The sequence below is a fragment of the Mustelus asterias genome, unplaced genomic scaffold (genome assembly GCF_964213995.1).
Source record: "Mustelus asterias unplaced genomic scaffold, sMusAst1.hap1.1 HAP1_SCAFFOLD_648, whole genome shotgun sequence".
NCBI lineage: Eukaryota > Metazoa > Chordata > Chondrichthyes > Carcharhiniformes > Triakidae > Mustelus > Mustelus asterias.
Window position 1 is genome coordinate 97,876 of NW_027590597.1, and position 23,461 is coordinate 121,336.

Below are 23,461 nucleotides of genomic sequence, written 5' to 3' on the forward strand. Positions count from 1 at the left end.
CTGACACTAAGGAGCAATTTAGCATAGCCAATCAACCTAATCCGCACATCTTTGGAGTGTGGGAGAAAAGCGTAGCACCTGGAGAAAACCCTTTTTTTTAGGAAGGGGCGTTTGAGTTCCACTGTAACATTAAAAGAACGAAAGACCAACATTCCAGGTCTCTATAGCCCATGCTCCCAACTCAGAAATGTTCAGTTCCCAGCAGGCACAAGTGCCTCTGTGCCTTCTGTTCTGGTACATGTAAGAAACTGGTTCCACAAAAACCTCACATCTTGTTGGGGTTTTTTTTTCTGTATAAATTAATTAAAATTAAGTAATGTTAAATGAGTTTTATGTGATGTAATGCATAGCATAAAGTTCCTGCCAAATTATCTCATTGTATTTGCTACTTGTACATGTTGAAATTGTCAGACATTCAATAAATAAAGTAACTTTATTTTTGATTTTTAGTGTGCACAAGGCACGGTGAGATTAGAGGTTGGCAGGTTGAAGGCTGGATCATTCTCACCTGATAGAAGAGGTTCCCATAGTAGTCAGGTTTGTACCACTAAGATCATATTTGAACTCTTCCACAACAAAGTAAAACAAATTAGTTTTTAGGCAAGAATTAATTCATCGTATTGTTCAATTTGTGTTATCCATAAACAATTGGAGTGATGATCATTTTGCTCAGGTACAGTTAAATGATGCTGGAATTTCTGGTGTATAAAATCACATTATGGATCTAACGTTACTATTATGTGTCCCGTAAATGTGTTATTGACACTAAATAGCTTCTTTGAAGTTAATGATCTTTTTAACAAATCTCTTTCAGTAAGGAGTGCTAACATGCAAAGTTTACTGGTTTGAACTTAGTGCATTTATTATTATTAATCTTCATTTGTTTTGTTGGAGGAGTAGAGATCTGAACTAATATCCATTTTATTTCTGTGTAAATGAAGTTCATGGGGATGAATCTTTAAGAATGTGCTGGTGGTCGGAAACCTCAGGCATCTTCTGTTAATTTTCCAAAAAGCACAGGTTTTCTTACTTTTTTTGAAAATGGTCTGCATGTATTCACAATAATTTAGTATGAAGTGGGACTGATCAGCTTTGAAGAGTCTCTGCACAGTGCTGCTTCAGATTGCCTTCTGTCAATTTTTTCAACATGATATTTTTAACATGATATTTTTTAAGTTGACATTTTTCAAATATATATTTTATAAATGTTTTAGAAAAATGGATGGTGGAGTAAAGCTTCTTTATTAAAATATTTAACAGCCCCCTGTTTGCTCTGTCCATCACCAACTCCTTCCACACAGGAACTGCTTTCTAGGCCATAACATAGGCCCTGTGTTGAATTAGCTTCTCACAACATTAACATTAGTATTTTGATGATGCCTCTAGCCCAGGGTAGATGATGCAGAGATTTTGCCTGAAGGATTTTCTTTTGCAAACTAATTGCAAAACAAAATGTTTTATTTTCTGTCTTTCTATATACAATATGGAACTCCTATTTGTGTACATTTTGCAGTTTATGGCTATGATAAAAGGGTTTAAATTTGTGAAATCTCAGAAGCTTAGTACTCAAAAGAATATTACCAAATAGTATTGTGATTTTAATATCAAGTTAATTTACAAAATGGATATGCAAAGCAAAGTTCAGATCATAATTATAATGTACAATTGCAGTCATGTTAATTGTGACTATTCTCACAGGTCAGTGAAGGGAGTAGTGGTGGTGGGCTGACCACATTCTGTTCTACTGCTTCTGGATCCACCCAACCTGATCAAGGTGAAACTGGATACAGAAAACATGCCTGTAAGTTATTCAGTCCTGCATGGTTAACCCTGAATATAGTTCTTGATGGTATTATTTGAGTGTGGCCAAAGTCTGTATTCTTAAAGGGCAGGAAACCACACCATTCCAAGAAAATGTTGCAGTGTATCACTTTACAGGTTTTAATCAGCCTTAAAAAGCTAAGATGTTTCCATACTTGACTGTTATATCTCACCTTTCTGTTGTATTTAATTAAAATTTGTAAAAAAAAACTTTAATACATGAATTCTAATTTAAGAAGTCATATATATTCTAACTTTAAAATATAAATATGTTTTTGTTCTTGTTTTATCCATTGTAGTGAAAACCAAAGGTTTATTAACAAATTGGGTATGTAATTGGCTTAACCCTTCCTTCAGAGCAGGAATCAGAAATTCAAGCAAGTTGTTTACTTGTTCAGGATCTGAGGTTCTTGTTAAAGGAATTAGCTTGATGCCTCATATTCTGTGAAATCTATCTCAGCTTATTTTCTCAGAATTCACTCTTTAGACTTCTGGATCAGACCCAGAAAAGCCATTATTGCTCATCCCAGCAGAGATAGAATAATATCACACCTGGAAACATTCTATACTTGAAATTTTTCATTTTGTGTTTCCACTGAATGCTTTATAATCTTTCAAGTCAAGCTAACGCTTAAGAGGATGCCCCTGGTGGACACGATTCCATTTCTGTTTAGTGCACTTTTGAAATTCTGTTCCTGGGATGTGGGTGATGTTGGTTCTGCCACATTTAATTCCATCTCTGTATCTGCAGAGAAGATGGAGGTGGATCTTTTCCTTCAACTGCTGCAATTTTTGTGATTATTCTCACTTTGCATGGTGGACCATTCTATAATTTAGATCCAGTGACTCTGAAAGAACAGTAATAGATGTCCAGGTTAATATGGTGTGTGGCTTGGAGATGATGCTGTTCCCACAACATTACTGTTCTCATCCTCCTTCAGGGTAGAGGTTATGGGGAGGAAGTTGCTGCAGTGTATCATGTAGATGAAACACACTTGGCGTTATCTTACCAGCTTGCCGCACTCATTGATCAGCATGGAGAGCTGGGAAGATGGGTGTGAATCAGATTGCTATCTTCCTGGCCCCATTTTACTGGCAGAATGGCTTTGCGCCCAGAAAGGGCATGAAGTTCATGACCAATAGTTTGTCTGGATCTCCATATCATTAGGTAGGTCGGCACGGCTGCTTCCTACCTCCTGGAGGCTTTCCACCTCACCGGCAGGATTTCAGGCCAGTGTGAATCACTACTGATCTCCACCAGCAGAGACCAGGCACCATGGTTACGCTGGGGGAATCAGAGGCCAGTGGTCGGGGGCATGGCTAAGCTGTGCCCATGGCGGGGGGTTGGGAGGGTTGTCATGCAGGGGTAGATCGCAGAGAGGGTCATGATGGAATTAAAACTAAGTGCTGCTGCCTGTGGAAAAACTGGAGTGCTTGAAGGATGGAATTCAACTATCTTTTGTTGGGAAAAAATATGTCCGATGGGAAACAGATTGGTCAGCTCAGCTTCACAGAGATTGGGGCTCCATCTTTAAAGGATGCCTCAATCTCAGAGTTAAGTGACAGACCTTCATTCCACCATAGAAGTGGTAACCACCAGGTGGAGGGAGCACCTCCAAACCTTCACTACTGAAGGGCAACCTCCCCCCACCTCTAAATGTATGGATCACCAATCCCCCCTCCACTCACACCATACATGCTCGAGGGTGACCTGAACACCTCCACATCCCCGTCACGACTCCCCACTCTCCCCCTCCCACCCTCCCCACAAAAGAAGTGCTCCAATATGAAGTCAGCATAGGCCTTGCGCCCTCCACCCCCTCCCCTCAGGCTCTTCCCATTCAGAGCCTGTTCCTTGACAGTGGCAACTTGGCTCTGCCAACTGCATCCTGGCACTGACACCCTGGCACTGACACCTTGGCGATGACATCCTGGCAGTCACTGTGAAACTGTCACTGCCAGGGTGTCAATGGCAGGGGGCATTGTCATGGTGGCAGGGGGAGTGGTACCATACTCTTCTGTGGCTGAAAGCGACCTGCAGTGCTGGCATGCTGTTCCAGCATGAGAAATTGAAGAGGCCCCCCCCCCCCCCTCCCCACAATGAAAAAAACGGCCAATGTCTTCAGAACAAAGAACAAGCCTGTTTTTAAAAACAACTGCAGTTAGAATCAGCAGCTGCTGACACAAGTAGGCACTTGAGATCAAAGAGAAAGCCTGTATAAAAAAATGGTTAGAAAAGAGGAAGCACTTCAGACTTAATCAAATGTGAAGGGAAAAAATAAATAAAGCTACTACTTGGACTGGAAGCATCACAGAAGGAGGTTGAATTGGGATAGGAAGGGGATCCATTGTTTCTAGAGAAAGACCCTACAGCCATTCCTGTTAGTGATTCGTGGTGCATTCTGAGACTTCTGTATCTGTCCATTTTTACAATATAAAACTTAGGTCTTTTTTAGAAGTCCAGTATTTTCGCGTATAATTCCAGGGTTTTTTCTCCATCATTGTGAGAGGCTTCTGCACTCCAGTAAATCCAGCTGCTACATAAAGATGCTAAAAATACTAAAGCTGGTGCAATTAACTCTTCCAAGCTATCAAAAATTAGTCAGCAAGCAATATTACACTTTGGACAGACAGAACTCCAGTAGTTTTTCAATAGAAATTTGATAGAGCAAAATTTTTTCCTGTATCTAATGCTTGAAATATGCAATTCATTAGTTATTGGTGTCAGAACGTTGGGCCCACTCTATTATAAGTAGACAACTTATTAGCTAAATCCTTTAGTCATTTATCTGGTTCACATTCAGAAACAAATACAGGGTACAAAGATTTTTTATATCCATTGGGGTATTAAGAAATGTGTTTGTTTTAAATATTGTCTCCCAGAAGAACTCAATAATTTGTTCAAATGTCAAGAGATTGAACAATGTTTTTATTGAGCAGCTAATTTGTCTGTGTATTTTTAGTTATTCCCAGGATTTTTCTCTGAATAGAAGGAGTGATCCCATTTGTTTTTTGTCTAGATGCAATTTTTAATCTTATATTTTGCATATGCACTTGGTTAGCTGATACTGATAGTACTTTTTAAATAGAACCAGATTGCTTCATAATTTTTCCTCAATTTGGCCTAAACGTTGATGCTGGTAAGTATTATTTGGTTAATCAGCCCAGGGTTTGCCTTTAATTGCAATCTCATACCCCAGAGCAGATTATGATACCTTGCTCCTTAAGGTTTGATCCTGTTCAATTTTCCAAGTGAGTCTGGCAGGTCAATCATTGTGCCAATCTAATGTTCATATTTGTAGACCTTTTTAAATCTGGAAACAACAGACACTACGTTTGTAACCTTTAGTGTGGTTGTCAAACAATTTAATAAGCTATTCAGTTAAATGTGGAAACATATAAATTGCACAATCTTGTACCCTGCATCACTTTTTTTTCTCTATTCTACCAATGAATTAGTCACAATAAAAACTAAAGATTTCAAAACAAAATTTGTTCATAATATGCTTTATTTTTATTTTTTCATGAAGGGACAGAGATTCAAGGGCTAAGAACAGTAGAGTTTAATAAGGTGAGTAGCAATTTGGTGTCTTAACTCCACAGTAAGTTGCAGTTAAGAGTTCAAGATCTTACTTTAAAAAAGTGCTTCAACTGTTGTTTCTGATGGGGGTGAATCAGTACTCCAAAATTGAGAATTGACTTGGAAAATTCACTGCGCCCTCATTGAGCAAAATAAGTTTGATAGTCAACCAATTCTTACTCAGAAAGACATAAAGTTGTGAATTTACATAATGCCTTTCACAACTTCAGAATATCCCAAAGTAATTTGCAGCCAATGAGATACTTTTAAAGTAGTCACTGCAGGGAACTTAGCAGCCAATTTGCGCATGTCAAAGAACCACGAGTAGCTAAGATAATGACCAGCTAATCTGGAGAGACAGAAACATAAATCGCCTTTCAGGTCTGTGAACTTACATCAAAACAGCCACAGACCTAAAACATTAACTCTGTTTCTCTCTTCACAGTTGCTGCCAGACCTGCTGACAATTTCTCATTTTCTGTTTTTATTTCTGATTTTCAGCATCCTGTAACATGTGTAGTGGCCAGGGCACCAGGGAATTCTTTACTGTTATCCTTCCAATTCATGTCAACTGACAGACATCCTGGTTGATTTTGAGCTTGCATTCACCATGAACGTAAACAACGTTAAGGGTCCAAAGTACCGCAAGAGTCAGAAAATAAGATTATTGCCATGATATCTCATTTTCCAATTTTCCCCATCCCACACTGGTGACACAACAAGGGCGGAAAATTAATTGAAATACATTTTGATATAGTAAGTGGGCTTCCCCACCATATGATTCCCTACAAATAAAGAATTACCCCTTCGCCAACACAACATCTCATCAGCAAAGTTTACAACAGCTTCTGCAAAACATGAAGCAGCCGAGGGAAACTCACAGGGGGTGCAAAGGTAAATATAACCCCGGTAGGGGAAGAGGAACATGCCCAGGCAGTGTCCTGGCACTACAAATCAGACCATGCTGGTACAGGACCCCTTGGAAGCTCCATTAGGGTGTGAAGCTCCTGTTGTGTGTGGGGGTGGTTGCCTTGGTGCTCATGGCAGCCGTGATAGGGTGAGCGATTAACCTGGTGCTTTTGGTGGGGGAGGGCGGTTGGCCCCATGGTTGTGAGGGGCGGGAACGTTTTGATCCAAGTGCTCATGGGAGGGTGTTGCCCTGGTGCGGTGCTAGGTTGGTTGGGGGGGTGGGGGGAGGTTCCCGTTTCCATGGGGGGAGTTTTATTTTAACCCGTATCGGGGTATCCTTTAAAAAGGGCACCCTAACTGAAAAACAGCAAGCTGTCACAACTCACTATTTTCTGTTCCTAAGCCAATTTTTTAATCCAAGTTGACACCAACCCTCCACATCCATGAGTCTCAGCTTTGTTAACCAGCCTTTTATGTGGTACTTTATCAAACGCTTACTTAAAATCCCCATATAGACAACATCCACTATCTTCCCTTCATCTTCCTTTTCTCTGACTTCATCAGAAAGATCAGTTAGATTTGTCAAACTTTTTTTTACAAATCCATGCAGGCTGTTCTTAACTAACTCAAACCTCTCCAAGTGCTTTTTGATTTTTTTCCATGATTATTATATCTAAAACTTATCCATCACTGATGTTAAACTGACAGGTCTATAACTATTTGGAATATCCTTACATCTTTTCTTGAACAAGCATTCACATCACTCTTCCAACCTCTGGTATCTCCCTCATATCTGGGGAAGATTGGAAAATTGTGACAATACTTATGCTATGCTCACCCCCACTTCCCTTAGCAAGCCATCTGGATGAGATAAAGTATGCACTCTAAACGTAGTCAGCCTTTCTGGTACATCATGCCAATCAATTTTCATCCCATCCATTATCGCTGTAATCTTCAGATTAGTGGGTTTCCCCCCAAATAAAAAATTCCCCCCTCCAAATCTCAATATTTGTCAGCCTCCTCTTCCTTAGTAAAGACTGATACAAAGTACTCATTAAGTCTTCTTACCTTCTGCTGTGCTCCTATATATGTATCACCCTCTTTAGCACTCCCTAGTGCCACCTACATGAAGACTTTGAGGTTCCCTTTAATGTTAACTGCTATTCTAATCTCATATTCCCTCTTTGCTAGTCCTATTTTCCTTTTCTCTCCTCCTTTCAAATGATTATATTTGACCTGGTTCACACTTGAAGAATTTACCTGACATGCATCATGCACTTTTTTCATTTCATCACATTCTCTATCTCTCCTCATTTCATCACTTTGGTTTCCCTTCTTTACCTTCTTGTGGGAATGCACTTAGCCCATATCTGAAGTATTTCTTCTTAAATATCATCCGTTGTTCAATTGAAGGTTTTGCTGTCAATCTTTGTTCCACATTATCCTGGCTAATCCTCTCTCATCCCATTGAAGTTGGACCTCTTCCAATTTAAAACGTCTACTTTAGATTGTTTACTACTCTTCTCCATTAATAATCTCAACAAAGTAGTACTTGCAAGTAGAACTATAACAAGAGCAGGGTGAGCTCTTTATTTGACAAATTACAATAATGTACCAATAACTACTTTGGTGTGATAGAGTATACGATTGTTTTTACCATGTAGGAGATCACAGGAATGGGACTGGATTAATTGTATCATCTCTATCTTCTTTTAAGACTTCTCTTAAAATTTACCTCTGACATTTGGAGACCACTCTTGGTCTCTCCTCCTTTATCTTAATATGTTTTCCTTCTGCCTCATTGCAGAAGTAATTATAATGTTACAGACAAGATTTGTGTGGTCCTTTCCAGTCCTTAATCAGGATGTTGTATATAAGGTGTGTGCATTTCCTTACCCTCAGAGTCATTTTTCCTAATCAAAATAAGTTCCAGCATAGACTTTTTGGTGATTTCTAAAAATAAGAGGATGTTATTTATTATCACACATTTTCTCTTCTTGTTTGAACATAATGGGTGCGATCTTACAGCCCAGGCACGTCCATCATTCAGCATGGTGAGGTGGTAAGAATGCGTGCAAAGTGAAAAATTGGAAATGGGCCTGGTTTCTCGCCAGTTCTGATCTTACCCGCTACTTTTTCTGGGCGTGACCAGCTTTGCGCCCAAAATGAGTGAGACATGCATTTGAATGGATTTCAATATCATTAGCGAGTTCGGCAGGCAATTGTCTCTCCTCCCTTACGTTAACCACTCACTGGTGAGACGTCACACCGGCGAGAATTACAGCTCTATTTAAGTGAGTTTTAGATGCAGCAATGACGAAGGCGAGCAAGAAGGTGAGTACCACTGAGCACCAACCCGCAGGGAGTGGGGGTGGGTGGTCTCAGCCACGGCCATGGTGCAGGATCAGATGGGGAGCTTACACGGGTGCAGGGGTTTGGGGCGGCTCGTGCTGGCCTGGAGGTTCTGCGGCCAGGGGTTGCCGCTGGCCTGAGGCTCGTGTCTCGCGAATCTCCCCTATCTGCTGATTTGATTTATTTCTGTCACATCTATCACTTTCTGTCACATCTATTAGCATACAGTGTTTCTTGCACGCTATACAGACAAAACATACCGTTCATAGAGAAGGAAATGAGAGGGTGCAAAATGTAGTGTTACAGTCATAGCTAGGGTGTCGAGAAAGAACAGTTTAATGTAAGGTAGGTCCATTCAAAAGTCTGACGGCAGCAGAGAAGAAGCTGTTCTTGGGTCAGTTGGTACATGATCTCAGACTTCTGTATCTTTTTCCCGACGGAAGAAGGTGGAAGAAAGAATGTCCAGGGTGTGTGGGGTCCTTAATTATGCTGACTGCTTTGCCGAGGCAGTGGGAAGTGTAGAGTCAGTGGATGGGAGGCTGGTTTGCAACCCCACTGAGGATGCCATCTGCCTGCTGGACAGGCTCTATGACTGACTGTTGACATTCCATCCCAGGCCCACTAACAGAAACAAGCAGCCGCTCTGTCAGCTGTTGCCCCAATCATGGGAGGTCGGCTCGTGTTAGCATGACTCCTCACACTACATGCAGTCTGCAGTGCTGCTCTTGATGGGAACCCATCTTGTGATAGTCATGAGGGTGTTCCTCCTCTGTCTCCCTGAATTGCTAGCCATTCCTAGAAGCCACTGCACCAGACTTTCAGGTGGGTGCATCCCATTACAATGCTTCAAAGGTTCCCAATGGGGACCCCCTGCACAGCCACCTGTATGCTCTCAGTGCCCCCCATGGCGAGGGTGCAGTGACGGTTGCCAACTTGTCGAGGTGGCGCATGGCACTGGGGATGGTGTCGGATTGCTACCATCCACACTCATGGGGACAGGGGTTGATGGTATGGAGTGAGGGGCCCCAAGATGGATAACCTCATTGACTGTCTCACCCCGCCCCCACCCCCCCACCCCAAAAACAAAGATGGATTTCGGCATGGAGCTAATGGATCTGGCGGGCATTCTTGTGGCTGCTGTGGAGGAGGAACAGGGAAGCCTCCGCACCCTGCAAGGCCAGCCCGGGCCAGAGGATGCAACAGGAGGACAGGGGCAGAAGATGGACACCCATCAGCCCAAGATGGAGGGGCCATGGCACAGAGGATACAGAGGCCCCGGCACTTCAGGACACACGTCTGTCATGGAGTGCTGGACGCCGTGTGCCGCTGCAGGCTCCGGTTCAGTAAGGAGACAATGCAGCACCTGTGTCAGATCCTCGCGGACCTGGCACCTCAAGGGACAGGGGGACACTGTTCCCGGTGGCAATGAAAATTATGGCAGCCTTCCAACTTTTTCGCAACCGAGTCCTTCCAGGCCACTGGCTGTGGGATTTTCCAGTTGTCAGTCGATAAGTGTGTCCACGAGGCCTCAGACATTCCCGCTTCCACCTGATGTACATCAACGGCTGTATCGTACGCATCAGACAGTGACCCAGAAGCCTCACCACTAACTTGTCCCACCGAAGTGATAGTATCTGCACTGGTGGATTGTGTGGTGGAAGGCTGTGTCAATTGACTTGTTCTGGCCTCAGAGGATTCATCAGGGCTTATCGCCGAGGTTTCCTCCAAGTTGTCATGGGACGTCACAGCAGAACAGTAGGAAGGGCGGCGATGCCAGACGTACCGGGTGCATCAGGGTCGTTTCCTGCAACACAAGGTTCAGTGCAAGGGTGGGACAAGTATCTGGGCAGCATTCCACTTACTTTAGATATGTCATATGAATAACGGTTTTACGGACGCTCATTGCCTGGTTGCACGACAACCTGGCTGCCACTCACGATCCTGTCTTCCTTCCCCACCAGATCAAGGGCTCGCTCCTCAAAGGGAGTTAGGATTTGCAGGTCGAGGACCCCAGCTCCTGTTTTCTCCTGGTCCCGGCAGTTATGGACCCACCTCTCCAATGGGGACTGAAGTGGAAATGAAAGCCTGATGGCCGGAAGTGCATGGGATGTCGAGGGTGGGGATGGTTGGGTGAGATTTGTCAGGACTACTCCTCAGCAGGCAGGGGTTGTGACGGGGGAGGTGATAGAGAGCTTGGCTCATCACCCGTCCGTGAGGAAGAAAATGTCCCTCCTCTCCTCCACTGCATCCAGCTGACGACCCAGCTCTCTCTCCATAAACCTTGGGGCTATTCTTCTGGGTGCCATCTTCCTGGCATGACTGCTTGTATGTCCATCGTTAGCCCTTATATGCAGCTCTCTGTTGGTAACACTATACAGCTGCAGCCACTTTGCATGAGTGACGCACCTGGTGTGTCAATTCCAGTGAAAATCGCATCAAGGCGATTTTGCACGAAGTGCCGTAAGATTGCAACTCACAGCTCGCCGAAAAAACCGACACCATTCACTCCCATTTTCACGCTCATTTGGCACTTAGAATCTTTTTTATAAGATCGCACCCAATGTGTCAGTCATTCATCTCACTCCCACTATCTCTCTCTCTCACACACACACACAAATTAGTAGAAGATTAAGTTAAAGTTGTAATTACAAAAATGGAATTCATAGCGATCTTTATATTGGTGCCAACCTTTTGTTGTCTTGGTTGAGTTGATTTAACTGGACTGAAGGTCTATTAGAAACAAAGGGTGGAATTTTCCAGTCCAGTCCCCCCCATCCCCCCCAATTGCCTCAGAAGGGCTGGTGAATTCCATCCAAAGGACTCTCATGAAGCTGCAATGTCTCTTGTGGATTAGTAGTTCTCAGGGTGACTTGGAAGCTAGTACAATACTTTGGTTGCATTAGAAGTCTTTCAGCTATGATGGTTCAGCTGTTGCAAATGATACTGGTGTTTCAGATGTTTCTCACACACACGGATTTGCTTTGTTGAAGTTATGTTGTACTGCAGTGCCTGACAAGTAGTTTATCACATGACTGCAGAGTTACCAGTCTGGAGACCAGAGCATCATGATATAATAGCAATTGACAACAATCATTCACTCTTATCTCTGTCTCAGCTTGAGTTCAAATAAAGAAATAAAACCAGAAAAGCTGGAAAACCTCAGCAAGTCTGGCAGCATCTGTGGAGAGACAAACAAAACAAACATTTTGATTCCATATGACTCCTGTTTTTATTACAGATTTCTAGCATCTGCAGTATTTTTGCATTTGATTTGAGCTCAGATATACTCCTTTGTTCAATTTGGCACGCTGAGGCCATCAGGCTGTTGATTTCATATTTGCCAAACACTGGTTCATCTTTACACAATGGGATGTTTAAAATTCACAGGTAGCTGCAAAGTTCCCTTTCTCAGGTCCATGTTCAACTAAATAGTGGCCACAGAATCGCTGTTCACAGTTTAATGTCCATATTCATGTGTTAAGTTTCAGTCATTTTCACAAAGTATGATATTATATCCAATATCACACTTATACTGAGCATGACAATAATCATAGTAGTAGTACAAGTGTTAGTAGGTGAGTGTAGCACAAAAGATTTATGGTCTATCAGGAAAAAAAGTGATTGTTGGCAAATGAGATCTGCAAAGACTGAGTACTACAGAGGAAGAATTGTCCAATTTGATAATATTGTGACAATCTCTTTTAAACATATAAATGAAAGTGTAAATGTTTTTATTTCTTCCAAATTAATTCATGTGCTGTTGGTGATAGGGGCCGATTGATTCACTGGGAATCAGCATTGCAGGCGGAGTGGGAAGTCCCCTCGGAGATGTCCCCATTTTCATTGCAATGATGCAACCAAATGGAGTTGCTGCCCAGACCCAGAAGCTGCGGGTAAGTCTCTGTTCAATTTTTGACTGCTCAGTTATTAAGAATTATTTCGGAAACTTTTATTTCATGCATATTGTTTTTCCTATTTTTGCACCAAATCTATCATAAATACTAAATATCAAGAAATACCTAAAGGTAGTTTTCAACAATGTAGGATTATTTAAATATTAGGATAAAACCTTATTAAAATGTACAAAACTAGTATTAAATATAGATTTTTTTTCTGTCTGCGTTTGCTTCTGATCTCTGCTCTTGTTTTCCCATTAATTAATGTCTTCAGGAATAGCAGCATCGTACATAACACAGCTCTGTGTGTTCTTTCCATTCTCAGTGCTGAACTTTATTCACTGTGCAAATGGGTACAATTAAAGTCTAGAGTTCTGTACTTTGAAGTTTTTTTTTAAGTTATGTTTTCCAGCTGGATTAAAATATCAAATCAGATGTCTTGCAGCACAAACTTTAGTTGGCCCGCCCAAAAAAAAATTAAGACTGAATTTCAATGTTTTAAACTCCATCACAACCAATGTAGCCAGGAAATTGTTCAAAAAGAATATTTTAGCATTGATGGTCTCATATCAGGCTATCCTGAAATATTCTCTTTGTGATACTGCCAAAGTTGCTGTTCCACAGTTCCTAGTGTGCTTTGACTTGAAAATGGCTGAGGTCACCAAGCAGATTGTTGAGTACTCTAAAGCTTGAGAAATGAAATTACCTCCAGTTGGTAAACTCCCATTACCTACACTGAGTGTATTATAACAGCAGCATAATGTAAGCACACTTTAAAAATGTCCAATAATTGCTGAGAACCATGTTTGAGTTTTTATATTAAGAATTGAATGATCCTGCCTATAATCTTTGAACATTAAAAATTAACTACCTATAAGAGTATAAGATATAGGAGCAGAAGTAGGCCATTCAGCCCATCAATTCTGCTCTGCCATTCAGTGAGATCATGACTGATCATGACTGATGTTGCAGTTGTATAGAACGTTGGTTCGGCCGCATTTGGAATACTGCGCCCAGTTCTGGTCGCCACACTACCAGAAGGACGTGGAGGCTTTAGAGAGAGTGCAGAGGAGGTTTACCAGGATGTTGCCTGGTATGGAAGGGCTTAGTTATGAGGAGAGATTGGGTAAACTGGGGTTGTTCTCACTGGAAAGACGGAGGATGAGGGGTAACCTAATAGAGGTGTATAAAATTATGAAAGGCATAGATAGGGTGAACGGTGGGAAGCTTTTTCCCAGGTCGGTGGTGACGTTCACGAGGGGTCATAGGTTCAAGGTGAGGGTGGGGGGGGGGGAGGTTTAACACGGATATCAGAAGGATGTATTTTACACAGAGGGTGGTGGGGGCCTGGAATGCGCTGCCGGGCAAGGTGGTGGAGGCGGACACACTGGGAACGTTTAAGACTTATCTAGATAGCCACATGAACGGAGTGGGAATGGAGGGATACAAAAGAATGGTCTAGTTTGGAGCAGGGAGCGGCGCGGGCTTGGAGAGCCGAAGGGCCTGTTCCTGTGCTGTATTGTTCTTTGTTCTTTGTTGATATGATAATGCTCAACTCCATTTTCCCACCTTATCCCCATAACCCTAGATTCCCTTACAATAGCCATCCAAGTATGTATATACAGAGTTGTGACTAAACTTAATCTGTGGGCAATTGATTGTGTAATTCAGGTCTGCTGTCTGTACCTTACACTCATTAGATACCAGTTTGAGACGTTTAGTATAACAACTCCAAGAGGTACGTTAACAAGATGATAGAGCAACAATATTTTTAATCATGTGTTGTTAATTATAGGTTGGAGACAGGATTGTAAGTATTTGTGGAAAACCTACAGAGGGTTTGACTCATTCCCAGGCTGTCAGCATACTGAAGAGTGCTTCAGGTCATATAGAATTGCAGGTATGACAAAGCATCATGCACTTCAATGGGAATTTGCTATTTGCAAACAATCTTTTGTTTTGGACCTTAATGGATTGATCTACTTAATTTCTGACTCAATAATATGTCAAAATATTCTTACATTTTTTAGCTTTTACGCTGCTTAACATCTCTTATTTTGCTAATGATTGTCCATAGGTGGTTGCAGGCGGAGATGTTAGTGTGATAACAAGTCAGCAACAGGAACATACTGCAACTGCACTTTCTCTCTCAGGACTGACAGCAAGCAGTATCCTTCATGATGACCTAGGGTAAGTATTTTTATTTACTGCACACAATACATGGTAGAAGTATTATTAGAAAACTAAAGCATTGAGCTGCTGTAGATCATACTGTCCTTGCAACAGCAAATAGAATGATTTTTAATAAAGACTGCATTGAACAGTATTTGCCTGGTTCCAACCTGTATTTGCAGTTGTAACCGCATATCGCCTGTAATGCATCTATTCCTGCTCCCACACCATTACCTCTGGAACTCCCCTAAAATTTACAACAATTTGTATTTTTATAGCACCTTTAGCATAATAGAATGACCAAGAACACTTCACAGAGGCATTCTAAAACAAAATATATAATTGAGCCTTGAGCCATATAAAGAGATTTGGATTAGATGACAAAAAGATTGGTCAAAGAGGTATTTTTATGGAGTGTCTTAAAGAGGGAAACTGAGAGATGGAGAGCTTTAGGGAGGGAATTCCAGAGTTCAGGTCTTAGACTTTTAAAGGCACAGCCACCAGCAATTAAAATTGAGCTAGCTTAAGAGGCCAGAATTAGAGGAATGCCTTTAATGTCTTTGAGGATTGTAGGGCTGGAGGAGATTACAGAGAAAGAGAGGCCAATCCATGGAGGGATTTGAAAATACAGCTGAAAATTTTAAAATGAAGGCATTGCTTTGGCAGGGTAGGTCATCAGCAAGGGTGCTGGGTGAATGGGATTTGAGTGCAAATTAGGACACAGGGTGCAGAGTTTTGGGTGACCTCAAGTTTATGGAACGTAGAGAGTGGGAGGCCAATCAAGAGTGCATTAAAATAATCAAGCCTGGAGGTAACAAAGGCATGGTGGAGGTTTTCAGTAGCAGAGAACAGATGCAGATGCTGATTGAGGAGATGTTATGGAGGTGTACATAGGCAATCTCATGTGAATAATGTGGACAAGTGCTTTGCAAGCTCATTTTGTGTCAACTATGACACAGAGGCTGCAAGCAGTCTGGTTCAGCTTTAGACAGTTTCTGAAATTTTTTTCCGCTGCGCGCATTTTACTCTACTCGGGAGTGAAAGCAGAGTTGGAGGAGGGGGTGGGAGGAGAGTTGTTGAGCAGATATGGGGGAAGATAAGTTGAATACAGTTAAAGCTGGGATGGACAGATTTTTGGTGTCTCAGAAAACTGGATATGGGGAACTGGGGGAAAATGGAGTTGAAGCCCAAGATCAGCCATGATTGAATGGCAGAACAGGCTCGATAAGCCATGTGGTCTCCTCTTCCTTTTTCTAATATTCTGAGGAGGAGTGGAGAGTTGTTGAGCAAGCGCAGAGGGAGTCGATGAACAAGGGCCAATGGTTTATTTCCACAACTGTTTTGAAGATTGTAGGGGCTCAGAGCTAAGGATTGTGTGTGCACATGTAATGGAGCCTCGACCTTTGGGTTGGAAACTCCTGTTCCAGGAGAGGATGGAGACGGTGATTAGGGAGCAGAGTTTGTGTCAGGGACCAAAGATGATAGCTTCAATCTTGACAATGTGTATTTATCTAATTTGGATTATACGATGGGGCTTTCCCACCAAGGCCATAAAATTATGAAGTTTAAAAGCTGGACACAAAGTTGCATGCAGTGGGGTTGGGATATAGAGGGAGCTGAGGGAATGATGTGCAATACTTAAAATCATTGTTTTTATTACTCTTCAGTCCTCCGCAATATAAAACAATCACTTTGGACAGAGGTGCTGATGGCCTGGGTTTCAGCATTGTTGGTGGATATGGCAGCCCTCATGGAGACCTGCCTATTTATGTCAAGACAGTATTTGCAAAGGTAAGCAGACTGTGAGGATGTTCTGAATTCTGCAGCTCTGGTAGTAGCTATGTCTGTTTTATCGTGTCAGAGGCATATTTAATGCATTTTAGTTTATCATTAAACTAACCTGAGGCACAGGTCATGATTACAGTTGCCTATAAGAGATAGATTCAGGTGGGGAAGGGGTTAAACCTCTGAAAGTGATGTCAGGCCAGAAATTTGACATGAGCTCATCCACTCCTGGGTTTGATCTGGGCAAGTTTGCAGGCAAGCAGGAAGTCCCAGTGGAGCTGTCAGCCAAATAATTTCAATTCTACAACACGGTGGCACAGTGGTTAGCACTGCTGCCTCACAGTTCCAGGACCCGGGTTCAATTCCGGCCTTGGGTGGCTGTCTGTGTGGAGTCTGCATGTTCTCCCTGTGTCTGCGTGGGCTTCCTCCAGGTGCTCCGGCTTCCTCCCACCGTCCAAAGATGTGCAGGTTAGGTGTATTACCCATGGTAAATGGACAGGGTTAGGACTGGTGAGAGATCTGGGTAAAATGCTATTTCGGAAAGTCAGTGCAGACTCAATGGGCCGTATGGCCTCCTTCTGCACTGTAGGGATTCTATGAATTCCCAATTTACTGAGAATTTAACCCAGCATTCTGACTTTAAGCGCCAGTAACAGGTTTCCAAGGTATGTGGAACTCGCCAGGGTCAACCAGGCAAGTGCTTAATGGGGAGTGCTTCTTCAGTGAAACTGACATGCTAGGAAGCTTTCAGTCAGTGATTCTGAAGAGCTGCAGTGGCCATGTCTATGTGAGATGCTGGTGCTCCCAAAACTTCTGAGGAAATGCTTGACAGGTGATTTCCAACTTCTTGGAAGTCACTTCACTCACTTTGATTCAAATTTCCCTGCTGTCAGCCTTCACTGCAGCATTGAAGCAGCTTATGTATCTCTACGTTCGAACTCTGAGGAACAAAAGGAGCAACACGAACAGCAGCAGAAGCAACATCAAAAGTACCTTCTCCTCATGCCATCCACAGGAAAAAGGGGAAGAACACAGAGTTCCAGCTTAAAGGAAGCAAAACCACAACACAGGATCTACAGGCAGAGGATCAATCTCTTGACGTGTGAACGCCAATGTCGCTTGAGGCTCAGGCTTTCAGGCATGATTATTGCCAACATCTGCAGTTTCCTGGAACAATGCTTTTTGTCCCAGTGGAGTAGGTGGACACAAATAACCAGTGGTTATCAAACTTGCTGTCAAGGAATGGCCTCCCCATCTCTCTCAGTTTTCTGCCGCTCCCAGGAGATCTACACTACAGAAAGTGTGAAAAATGGATTGTGTGGAGAAGGCTAGGCAACATTTGTGAAGGGTGACGGAGGCATGGATGTAAAAGGGCTCAACGATGAGGGTAAATGTTAGTATTGGCTGTTCAGATAGGGATGTGAGGAGGTAGCTGGAGAGAGAGAGGAATGAGTGGAGTACAGAGTATTGCAGGAAGATGCTGAGAACATGAGAATGTGGTGCTTGGCACCTGAACAAATTATGCAATTTACCTTTCCTGATCAACTGAGGTCTTTAAATCTCTTGGGGCACTGTCCCCAGCTTCTTGGAACATACTCCTGCTGTTCAGTTCATTGGCCACTACCATCCATATTTGCTGTTTAAGAAGCTAATCTCCCATCCTTGGCAAACATGTCCTCACTTCAGTCACTCAGATCCTGCAGCAGGACCTCCACATCAGAGTCAGAAACCTAAAGATCAGTCTTCCCAGGTCTCCTTTCATTCCTGTGGTTGCTCAAGTGTCAGGAATGATTGGACAGTCATTCTGACCTCTGCCAAGATCCCATTAACTAGAAATCCCTCCTTAGACAATGTCAACATGTCATCCTGCCTGTCTTTGCTAATTGATCAGAAAATTCAGAAGCAGGACACTAATGCTATGGTTCCTGAACCACTGCCAGCAATACCCCCACTATGTGCAGGTTTGTTAAGATAAAGTACTATCCATAATGCCAGAAGTATTCATATTTCACACTTGAATAAATTCCATTGGCTGAGTTACCATATCTCAGCTGGGGCAGTGATTAAGAATGCTACACTTGATGTTAGTGTCCCTGGATTGTGCAGGGAGTGGTGGGTTGGGAGGGAAATCAACCAGGGATACACTTCCCAATTGTGATCCAGTTAACCACGATGGAAGGTATAGCCTTGGAGGCAACCAAAAACAGAATGTGACAATGCACCATGTAACAAAATAACATGTCAACACTCATTGTGTAGCTCAGATATGATGAATAATTATTTGAGGATGGTACTGATGAGACCCATGAAACCTAATCTTCTGGCGGACTGGGGAGGGAAATTAAGTTGGAAAATTTTGTTTCTCAATTACATGTGACAACAAGCTGTATAACTGTATTCCAGAAACCTCATTTGGAAAGACATTGTGGTAACTCCACATTGCACTGCGGCAGAGGTATTGATTTCCATGCAATTACAGTCACAAAAGAAAGCTCAATACAGCATTAATCACTCACATCTGCCAGATTATTATTACACTTCAGTTAGCAGATCCATGAGTTACAAAATTAGTATAGTATCAGTGCAAACCTGTTCTGATCTAAAGATGTTCTAACTTTTAGGGGGCAGCTGCTGAAGATGGACGTTTGAAACGTGGAGATCAAATAATCGCTGTCAATGGGCAAAGCCTTGAGGGTGTTACACATGAAGAAGCTGTTGGTATTCTGAAGCGCACAAAGGGGACGGTTACACTGACAGTACTTTCCTAATGTGTGTTGTTCCAGGTGAAGACTCAAATGCTTATTATACTGACATCTTGAATAAGGTTAAATAGATGTGTTTGGTTAACAACTCTACTAATTTTTAGCTTGGCTTTCTTCTGCTGAGGAGTGTAGAGGGATCCTTCAAAAAGGAAAAACAATGACACAAATAAACCCTGTGAGCTGACTGATAAATGGATGAAAAAGATTAAATGTTTATTTAGTGAAAATATTTTCTATTAATTTGGAATCAAATAACTAATGTGTTGCAAAATTGAAGATATTTAACAACATAGCATACAAACTGTCATAGTATTTATGTACATCATGTTCAGGAGTTGTATTGTAGGATGTACATTACGATTTTCCCTTGACACACCATGTTGTTTACAGTACTTTTTCAGATGCAGCATTATTTTTAATTTTGCTCCCAAATTTACATATTTGGACATTTTAGGCTTTAACATAGTTCAAGAATTACAACAGAACAACTTCTGTTGTTTTTTGCTTTAAAATTGTCACCAAACGTTTTACAGTTCAGAGATTGATTGGATTAAATAAAGCATTCATTTTTTCAATATGTCTGTTATGTAGTGGAGAGCCTGCCATTGACTAGTTTCAGTGAAGAAATAGTGCTGTTCCTGCTGCAGTTTAACTGCATTAGATTTTCACATTTTACAGCTCATTAACAGTGTTTTTTCTGTGAAATGTCATGTTATCTTGAAATAACTGATTATGATGGATCACCTCACTAGTACCAGGTACTGCTTAAAAACTGTCAGAGCGATTAATATCTGGAATGGCAGTGGTGGAGGCAATACTCTGCAATTATTGGAGACAGTCAGATGTCATGATGGGGGACAATAGGTTTCTGTGGAAAGCTGAGCTGGATGAACCAAATTGCCTCCCTCTGCTGTGGTTACCATTGTGAATGTTTTTTGCTTTGCACCCTGAGAATAGCTGTGTACTGTGGAAGAGCTGTGGCAGATAATGGAAATAGAGCACAATTTAATCCCTTTCACTGCAGATATCAAGCTCATTCCCAAAACTAAATTTTGCTGAAGGTCAAATTTGGCTGGTTTGGAAGAGAAATATTTGTTTTAAGTCCTAAGAGAGAATGCAGATTTTATTTATGGCTTAGCTTCAAGTTTTAATTCCTCTGTGTGTACAGAAAGGAAATGAGAGAGAAAAACAGTTGACGGGTGAATGTGGCAATGGTAAGCAAATAAAATCAAGAAAAACTGTACACAATGTTTCATCAAGTGTGGAGAAAACGGCTGAACTGCTTCATAGATTGAATTATTTTGCAAGAAGTGAGATAAAGATTGAAGCCAGATGTGTTCATTTTGCCATTGTAAAATGAGTGCAACAATGATCAAATTCAGTAACTAAATTAGGTTGGGAAATTTTTTTCAGGCATCCCTGATGGGTGGCTAAATTGGTGCAGCTAAAGCGGGGAAGGCCTATTATAAGCACTTCACCGATATTCAGTATCACAGAGCAAGAGCTATTCCGATATTTTTTTTTTAATTATAAAATCATTGCTGTGGAGCTATTGGGAGGTGTGTTGACGCTACAGTGTCCCAGTTGCCTTTTGTCCTCTTTCCCCATTTGTTTAATGTGCAGCAATCTCTGTCCCAGGACAGAACTTTAGGCAAAGCAAGTGACCAAAAATGATTTTTTTTCAAACGGTTAAGCAGCCCTCGGAAGCACCTGCAACTCGAATAATGGGGCCCAAACCCAATTCAGGCCTGTCATAAGCCACCCAGTTGAGGTGCATATTGGATCTGCATCCTCTCTTTCACACCTGAAACCAAGTGCTGACAATTTTAAATTCCAGTGATTATGTAAATAATCACAGCAACCTTTATTCACGCAACAGTCATTATTCACACAGCATGATCCCATAAACAGCAATGCATTAAATGATCAGTTAATTTGCTTTATTTTTAAAGAAAGAGGGAAAATGAAATGATAAGAAACTACAGAAAATAAGATGTACACTTCTAAACAATGCATTTTGGCTAAATATTTTAGCTATGATCAGTTGACTGTGCCTGCTACTGAATTCATGGAAATGTATGGGGTAATGATGTTTTCACTCGAGTCTGCTGCTTACCAAACACATTTAGAAGCTGTGACAATGTTTTAAGACTGCATTGAACTAATTAGCTCAGTATAGAAAATAAGTTCTCCACGATGGAATGGATTTTTGTCTTCACAACTTGGCAGGCAATCTGGTAGAGTGAATCACCCACCATATATAGAACCCATAGTTGTCATTCCTTTCACTTCAATGGAATGAGAATCAGGTAGATTCTGAGAGACAGCTGATTCATTTTTGCCAATTTATAGTGTATGGGTTAAGATGAAAATCTATCCCTATGAATTTAACAGTATTATAACTCAATTTAAACTAATGTTTGAGTTTGAATTGTGTATTTTGATAAATATTGCATTTTCACACTAACTAAGTGTATTTTACTATATATTTATATAAACTTAAAAGGTAAATGTTATAGCTGTCCTTTATACTTATTTTCTGGATTTAGTGTTTCAATGGTGTTGTTACTTTGGATTAGCAATTTCTGTGGACAAGAATTTGAAGCTAAACCTATGTAATACGCAATCATTTTAGGATAATTTTTCTTTTATATGTTGCCTTCTATCAGACTTTAAATAAAATCTACTGAAATATTTCTATTTTTGACTTTAAGGTAGTGTACAGACATGTTTCTGTTAATAGTAAATAATCTTGGTAATTGTAAAAGCTTAGTTTTAAAATGCTACAAAGTGTATTTTGTCATTGGTATTTGAATAAAAACAAATGTTCTACAGCAGCAGTTTTTGATTTCAATCACAAACCCTGCAGTTCACCTGCATACTTCGGCACATTTGTCCCAGCTTTAGGGTGTTGGAGATCTCCTGCTATATAAACAAATGCAACAACCAGTTTTCACACAAGAAGATTCCAAAAACAGCAATGAGATAAATAACAAGTCTTGTAATGGTGAAATGATAGAAGAATTGCTATATGACCAAACTCCGGGAACTCTTGATTTGGGATCACCATGCCATCCAACACGAGTGCAGAAACTGAAGAAATTCTGAAGAATGCCAATAGTATGAACACAATTCTTAAATTAAAGCAAAATACTGCAGATGCTGGAAATCTGAAAAAGAAACAAAAATGCTGGATAAGCTCAGCTGGTCTGGCATCTTCTATAGAGAGAGAAACAATATTAACATTTTAAATCCATATGACTCATCAGAGCAGGAGGGGTAGCAATGTGATGAATTATATAGTTGGAGAGAGTTGGAGGAGGTGGAGCAGAATAGAAGGTCAGTGATAGGTGGGAGCTAAAGATGTCAAAATTCTTAAAGCCTTTGAAGTTTCCCTATGTGTAATATTTTCACTCCAAGACCTCTCTGAAGGTTCTTGCTGGATATAGCCTTCTGCTGAAAGCCCTTCTCCTGCTAATTGCTTCCTCTCTCTACTATCTGTGCTCCATCTCCCTGTCTCACTGCAGACAGAGGGACTGCAACTATAGCCCCATTAGTGAAAGCAGGCTTTCTGCTGACAGGTCTTCCAACACCACTCCTTTGTGAATCCAAACATATTTCTAAAATCCTTCAATGACAACATAGTACTTCATTCACTCACAGAAAGCAAAGGAAAGTTAAATTCACTGAAGGAAGTCCCACATGATACTTTAAAGCAATATTAGTGGGGCAGAATCTCTTGTGCAGCTGGGAGTATGTTCATCTGGGACTATTTAAGAGAGGATGTTATCTGGAACCGCAAGGTTTGGGAGTTAACTTAGTGTTAGACATTGTTTGATGCCACAATCTGCCGACCATATGCTTCCAGCGCATGTATGATACCTCCATGCTAGTGCCCCTACAACTATAGGATGCCAGAAGTGGTCTGACTGACATTTTTGGAGTTCAGGTCTCAGTACGGCACCTGGAGATGAATTTTTCTACCAGTGAGTTTGGGGCTGTAGTCCAAGTAGACAACTATCGATTCAATATTAATTTAACACTTGTAGATCAATGTTCATTATTTCATATACTTAGGACAAGTGCTATTTGAGTAACCTTGGCCAACAAGGCTTGTACTTTTTTACCAGAGCAAAGCATGACTTCTCCAGAGTAGTGGGATTTGGCCAGTGGTGCAGGGTGCC

The 23,461-nt window shown here is 41.4% G+C and overlaps 1 protein-coding gene across 11 annotated transcripts in view; it reads left to right on the top strand.

The window, feature by feature from the left end:
• Positions 1-22,110, top strand: part of LOC144487213 (multiple PDZ domain protein-like) — a 115,894-nt gene extending 93,784 nt beyond the window's left edge. For all 11 annotated transcript variants that reach the window (XM_078205275.1, XM_078205277.1, XM_078205276.1 and 8 more), the window contains 8 exons: positions 451-537; positions 1,699-1,801; positions 5,352-5,392; positions 12,433-12,555; positions 14,354-14,458; positions 14,636-14,748; positions 16,398-16,521; positions 19,137-22,110. In XM_078205275.1, coding sequence (XP_078061401.1) covers positions 451-537; positions 1,699-1,801; positions 5,352-5,392; positions 12,433-12,555; positions 14,354-14,458; positions 14,636-14,748; positions 16,398-16,521; positions 19,137-19,283 — 843 coding nt within the window. In that variant the 3' untranslated portion in view covers positions 19,284-22,110. The remainder of the gene's footprint in view (positions 1-450; positions 538-1,698; positions 1,802-5,351; positions 5,393-12,432; positions 12,556-14,353; positions 14,459-14,635; positions 14,749-16,397; positions 16,522-19,136) is intronic.
• Positions 22,111-23,461: the final 1,351 nt, after the last annotated feature.